The sequence below is a fragment of the Eptesicus fuscus genome, chromosome 23, assembly GCF_027574615.1.
Source record: "Eptesicus fuscus isolate TK198812 chromosome 23, DD_ASM_mEF_20220401, whole genome shotgun sequence".
In the NCBI taxonomy this organism is placed as follows: Eukaryota; Metazoa; Chordata; class Mammalia; order Chiroptera; family Vespertilionidae; genus Eptesicus; species Eptesicus fuscus.
The window spans coordinates 11,628,941-11,635,022 of record NC_072495.1 but is presented as its reverse complement, the minus strand read 5'-3'; the positions used below and the strand labels follow the sequence as shown (position 1 = coordinate 11,635,022).

The window sequence follows — 6,082 nt, the reverse complement described above, 5'->3', positions numbered from 1 at the left end:
CATCTACTGAGAGTGCCACGTGCAACAGGCAGCCATAAGCAGGTACACGCATTATCTCCCTAAGTCCTCAGCACTCCCCACCCAGTGGGTGCTGTGTCTGCATCCTATACAGGAAGATGCTTCAGCTTAGACTTCCCGTCTCCCTTCTGGACATGAGGCTGGAAAGGCACAACTGGGACTCACGTGAATCCACGGCTGTCCAGTGAGGTAGCCCTATGTACAACCTCACAAATGTTCCCTCACCAGGGCACCCGCCCCCTCCTTGCCAGACAAGCTCCGTGAGGTTCATCTTTTCTTTGCTGCTGTGCCTCCAGTACCTGGCATGCTGTTTGGCACAGCAAAGGTGCTCAGTACATTTTTTTTTTTTTTTTTTTTTGCCAAAGCAAAATAACGCTACAAAAGATCAGGCAGGGGGCCCCTCCCTGTTTACGGAGACCAGTTTTCAAAGCACTGACCCACCTGGACCTCAGTCACCCTGGGGACAGGAGTGGACGCGTGTCCGAGGCCACATGGTGGGAGTTCTGCCAGCTGGGCAGGAGCCACCCACACTGACCTTTCCTCCCCCCTCCCCGACCCGCACTGTCCTTTTGTTCCAGATGCTTGATCTGAGGCCCAGGCAGGCGGCCAGGAGCCTTCCCTCTCCCCAGTGCCCTCCTGGGAACCAGCTGTGGGCTGGGGGGAGGGGATCAAGAGCCATGGGGGCTGTGGAGAAAAGCCCTAAACGACCACTCACCACACAGGCGTCTGGGCCTCCACTTCCTGGAGAAACCACCTCCATGACACCTGGCAGCAGCACCAGCCAGGGCTGCTGTGGTTCCAAGTGCCGTTGTCACCTGCAGGAACTAAGCGAGTCCCAACCCAGAGAAATAAACAGCCCAGAGAAATAAACAGCCCGGACGCAGCCCCTCAGGGGGCAACAGTGACCACAAAGTGCATTTTATTGCCAGTCGGACCCCAATACAAGGAAACACTCAACTCCACACCCAGAACTGGACCCTTGACGCAGGGGGTGGTCCTCGCAGGGCCGGTCCCCTCCCCGCAGCCAGGGCCCCACCCACCCAACCACTCCCCCAGGTGGTCTCAAGCAACGCAGTTCTTCCGCGTCGTCCTCCTGTGGGCAGGGAGCCACGCTGGGCTTCAGCACCGGGCGGAGTGGGCTGCCCTCTTCTGTGGAGCACGAGGCTCCCTGGGTCCGGAGGACGGCGGGCAGGGCTATGGGTTCTGGGCTCTTTCTGGCTGAACTGGACACCTTGAGGCGCGGGAGCTGGAGGTGGGCAGTGAGTGGGGAGAGCCCAGAGCTGGGCCTCCAGGGCCGGGGCAGCCAGATGGGAATGAAAAACAGGAAGCGGGCGGCCACCCGATTTCAGCAGGAACAGACTCCAGGAGCGAGGGCAGCACCTGTGCCCAGCAGGCCTGGGGCGCTCAGCCCTGCCTGGCCCACAGCAGACCCGGCCCACCTCTCCCCAGACCACGTCCTCCTCAGCACCCCCATCACTGCTGCCCTAGAGCGAGGTCCGAGGAGAAAGGGCGCTGTCCCAGTCCTCTTTGCCCAAGTCCCATCTCCATGGAATCAGAGACCACAAACCCAGGGATGAATCACGCAGTCCCGACAGCCAGCACTGTGTTCTGTTCACCTCTCACCTCAGACCCCGAGCCCAAGAGGCAGGGGAGGCCCTGCCCACCCCACCCCATGGCCCTGCTCCCGGGGCGCCGAATACAAACTCACAAGGCAAAGCTCTACCTGGGAACATACAAATGTCTGTGTATTTCCTGAACCGTGGCTCCGGCCTGCTGAGCCTGGAAGCTCTTGGTCCCGCGGCAGATACTCACATCCAGGAGAACTGCCCTGTCAGCCCCTCGGCCCAGATCCACGGGCTCAGCAAGGGCTGGGGGCCTCGCGGACACTGATCCAGGCCGTGGGCAGGCCCGGGCACCTGGTGTGCGCGCCGCGCCCCTCAATGCCTCCTTAGCCGAGTCACGGTAGCCACGTGAGGCCCAGGCCGCCTGCCAGGCTCCCGCTGGACCCCTCTGGAGCCTAGGAGTTCGTGAGTTGAGTGGGGCAGACGCCATCCTTTTTGTCCAGCTGCAGGGGTCAAAGTTGAGGTGCTCACTGGACGTTGCAAGGGGTGCATAACCAGCCAGGCCCCCTGCACCCTCGTCTCCTCAGCCCCTACATCTTCCTCTTGAGTGAGCCGAGCCCCCCATGTTGCTGGGTCAGCATTTTGCTCCTGCTGGTCAGGGTTTTCTGACCTTCCCAAGGCCCCGTGTCCCACAGACCTGGAAGCAAGAGGCCGGCAGCACCCTCCGGGGCCCCTCCCCATCCCAGCACTGACGCCTGGCACCTGGTGGTCCTACCTGGTGGTCCTGCCTGGGGACCACACCGGGCTTCTGGGCCAGGGGCGGCTTCCTGGAGGTCCCACTGTGGGGGGCAGTGCCGGGCTGGCCAGGCTCCTCCTCTCCGGGCGTCCCCACCCCCACAGCCAGCGCGTAGTGTTGCTTCCGAAGCTCTCCCAGCCGCACACGCTCCGCCTCCAGCGTCTTCTCCAGCTCCAGGACCCGAACCTGCCGGCAAGCACCACTCAGCAGACCCCTCTGGGAGCTCAGCCCCAGGGGAGGGACGGGCTTGGAGGCTGCCCGAGCACCTAGGAAGTGGGGTGGCTGTGGGGATGGCACAGGCACCTACCTGGGTCTCCATCTCCTGCTTCTTCAGCTTGATGAGGGACATGCCAGAGAAGTCCATGGTGTCTGTGACCAGAGACAGGGTAAGTGCCTGGGCCCCCGCCCCCACACCCCCAACGCCGCTCCCAGGCCCCCAGCCGTCACCTCTGTCTTCGATCTGCTCCTGGCCTGACTTGGTGGAGGCCACCACGTTGGCGGCCATCACGTTGACGGTGCGGGAGCACTCCTGCAGGCGGCTCAGGTGGCGGCTGTCCTTGTTGGCCTTCACCTGGGGGAGCGTGGGGGTGGGTCAGGACGCAGGGTGCCCCCATGGGACCGCCCCATCCCGAGGTCTCCTGGCCACATGCGGTGCATCCAGCGCAGCCAGGAGGTGGGGAACCTGAGCAGAGGCCTGGCCGGGCAGAGCCTCACCTTGGAGGCTGCCACCAGCTGGGCCGTGCTGGCCGCGATCTCGTGGGAGCAGACGATGAGCTCTTCGTACTTGCCCGTGTGAAGCACCACCTTGTCAGCTGACTCCCTGGGGGCAGAGCGGGCAGGGCCTGGGTATCCAACACCTGGAGACCGGGGCCACCCCACATTCCCTCCTCAGACCCTGGGCACCACACTCCCTGCTGCCCCCCACCTGGGGCGACATACACCAGCTGCGTGGCTCCCCAGCCCACGGCCTTGGAGGCGGAGATGAGGCCTTCAGTCCATCTTGAGTTCTTGGCGTAAAATTCCTGCTGCGTGGCTGCCCCCTAGTGGCGACAAGAGGGCAGGGCAGACCAGTCAATGACATCACAGGTGGCAAGGGATGCTCCCCAGGGCCCTTCTCTGAGCTGTGGGGGGTTCAGCTGACTCCCAGGCAGGTGTGCACACTGGGGGGTCTCATCACTGCACCCTTCAGGAGTCTCCTGCCCAAAGGAGCCCTGTGGCCTGGGATGAGAAGGGCGCTGGAGTGGTGGCCCTTCAGGAGTAGCTGTGTGCCCCCCCCTTCACCCCCACCCTCGCCCCGAAAGCCCAGCTCACCCTGCCGCTCTCCACAATCTCCTTCTGCAGGCTGGTGGATGTGGTCACCAGGAGCCGGATGGCCTGCCAAGACCAAGACTTATGTCACACTTGGGGCAGCCCTCTCAGCTACAGCCCGCCCCTAGGGTCCCGGCCACAGAGCCCACCCCTGGGGTCCCGGCCACAGAGCCCGCCCCTGGGGTCCCAGCTGGCTGCTCACCTTCATGAGGTCTGTGCAGGACTTGAGGATCCTGTGGGTTGGAGGGGTGGGGGAGAGGGAGAGCTGCTGTATGTGGCCAGGAAGCCACAGGGGGTTGGGGAGTTAGGGGGCCTGACATGGGGCCCACAGGGCGGGGTGCGCTGCTCATCCCCGTGCTTCTGGAAAGCGGGCAGTTAGGAGGGCAGACCGCTGGTGCTGGGGGGCTGCCCTCCTAACTGGTGTGCAACCTGCTTCGTCCCAGGCCTGGGGGCAGAAGTGGGCTCACCTCTCATTCACCTCCAGTTTCACCCCTGAGCTGGCGTGGCGGGCCTGGTTCATCATGTCCTGCACCAAGGACACAGCCGTGAGCCGGCTGGCAGGAGGGCAACAGGGGAGGAAGGGGGCCGCCGCTGCACCGGGAGGGGTGGGCTCAGCTCAGGGCGCCACACCAGGGCTGCCTCCCGTCCAGACCTGCACGGGCCGCCTGTCCTTGGCAGAGGGGGTGCAGCCTGCTCTCAGCTCCCCCGCCCAGGGTCCTGCAGGACGGCACCGGTCCTACCTCGATCCTCCGCACGGCCTCCTCGATGGCCGAGGACGTGGCTGCCATCTCCTTGTCTACCAGGGCCCCCAGCTCCTCCTGACGCACGTCCAGGCTCTTGGGCTTTAGCTCCTGAGGGAGGAGGGCACCCAGGGCTCAGATGGGGTGAATTCGACCCTAACCACTCCACAGGGAGCCTGGGGCAGCAGGACCCGTGCTCTGTCCCCAAGCACCTGGTCAGCCCAATTGGAGAAAGGTGCAGAAAAGTTGGGGACCCAAGCCTCAACCCGACCCACTGCCCCCCACCAGAGCCCGGCCCACTCAGCACCTGGCCCAGCTGGAGGATGGCCTGCAGGGGGCTCCGCACCCGGTCGGGCTGGGCCTGCTGCACAGCCTGCCGCTCCTGCAGCTGCCCCACGAGCTCCAGCGCCCGGGCCCCACAGTCCCGGCAGGCGTCGATCAGGCCTGGGGGAGAGGGCTGTCAGGGGAGCCGGCGCCCGAGGACCCTGGGAGGAGTCTCCACACAGGCTCCTGCTCGGGCTCTGACGCCAGGACCTGTCTGCAGGCTCCCACCCTTCCCTGGTCCACCACGAGAACCTGCGGGACACGGCCTGGCCCACTTACGGTCGGCAGGGTCGGTGGGGGCCAGGTGAGAGGTGGCGCTGCCGTTGATGATGGTGTCCGCAGCCAGGTGGGAGAACTGCGTCAGGGCTGCCACCAGGGCAGAAGCATCTATGGGCCAGGAGAGGAACGAGACCCTAATGCTGCTGCCACGGAGCGAGTCCTGAGAGCAGGCGCCATGCCCTCTGCCCAACAAGCTCAAGACAGGTGCCGGCGCCCAGTCCACGGATGAGGAGGGCTCAGAGGGGAGAAGGTACTAGGAGAAGGTCATGCAGCTAGAAAACAGCAGAGCGGGAACCGAACCCAGCTCTGTGACCCATGCCTGCAGGGCAGGGCTCCCAGGTGGGCATGTTGGGGGCACCTGCTCAGCTTTCTGAAGAGGCACCTGTTGCGGGAAACCTCCCGAAGGCAAGAGGCAGCCAGGGCTGGTGGAACCAGCACCCAAGTGCCCATGGTCTCTCCCTGCCCAGACCTGCCCTGCACTCACCTGACCTGGAGGTCAGGTACTGGGCATGGCCCGTCTCCAGGGCGCTCACGGCGTCCAGGGCCACCTGGGCCCTGCTCACTAGGTAGTCTGCAAGCAAAGGGAGAAGGGGTGAGGGGGCGGACCTCTCAGGGCAGGGGACACCTCCCTGCCAGCTGGTCAGGAAAGAAGGTGGCCGAGTGCCCAGCCGGCGGCCCTACCCGGGGAGCTGGTGCAGCGCAGGTGCAGGGGGTCATCCAGCTTGCCCACAGCGTCCTGCAGGATGCGCTCGGCCTCGGCGGCAGAGCGCCGCAGCACCTCGAACTGCTCGTCCAGGAGTCTCTGCTGCAGCCCCTGCTCCCGAGACTCCTGGGGGAGGGGAGGAGGCAGCTTGGAGACCCTGCCCAGGCGCAGCCTCACAGCAGCTGGACAGGACCCAGCCCAGATCCTCGCTGGGGAGGAGTCGGAGGACAGGCCCAGCTCCACCCCAAGGGATGGGGCCCCTCCAGAGTGTGCTGGACAGCTCAGGAGTAGAAAGACAAACACCAGTTAAAAAGTAGGCAAATGATCTGAACAGACATTTCTCCCAAGATAT

The 6,082-nt window shown here is 64.7% G+C and overlaps 1 protein-coding gene across 1 annotated transcript in view; it reads right to left on the bottom strand.

The window, feature by feature from the left end:
* Positions 1 to 920: 920 nt before the first annotated feature.
* Positions 921 to 6,082, bottom strand: part of HIP1R (huntingtin interacting protein 1 related) — a 30,181-nt gene continuing 25,019 nt past the window's right edge. The window contains exons 19-32 of the mRNA XM_054712503.1: positions 5,709 to 5,856; positions 5,512 to 5,598; positions 5,028 to 5,135; positions 4,732 to 4,868; positions 4,425 to 4,535; positions 4,152 to 4,210; positions 3,887 to 3,917; positions 3,688 to 3,750; positions 3,316 to 3,416; positions 3,091 to 3,196; positions 2,824 to 2,947; positions 2,684 to 2,745; positions 2,356 to 2,562; positions 921 to 2,083 (exon numbers count right to left, since the gene is read on the bottom strand). Coding sequence (XP_054568478.1) covers positions 2,036 to 2,083; positions 2,356 to 2,562; positions 2,684 to 2,745; positions 2,824 to 2,947; positions 3,091 to 3,196; positions 3,316 to 3,416; positions 3,688 to 3,750; positions 3,887 to 3,917; positions 4,152 to 4,210; positions 4,425 to 4,535; positions 4,732 to 4,868; positions 5,028 to 5,135; positions 5,512 to 5,598; positions 5,709 to 5,856 — 1,392 coding nt within the window. The 3' untranslated portion in view covers positions 921 to 2,035. The remainder of the gene's footprint in view (positions 2,084 to 2,355; positions 2,563 to 2,683; positions 2,746 to 2,823; positions 2,948 to 3,090; positions 3,197 to 3,315; positions 3,417 to 3,687; positions 3,751 to 3,886; positions 3,918 to 4,151; positions 4,211 to 4,424; positions 4,536 to 4,731; positions 4,869 to 5,027; positions 5,136 to 5,511; positions 5,599 to 5,708; positions 5,857 to 6,082) is intronic.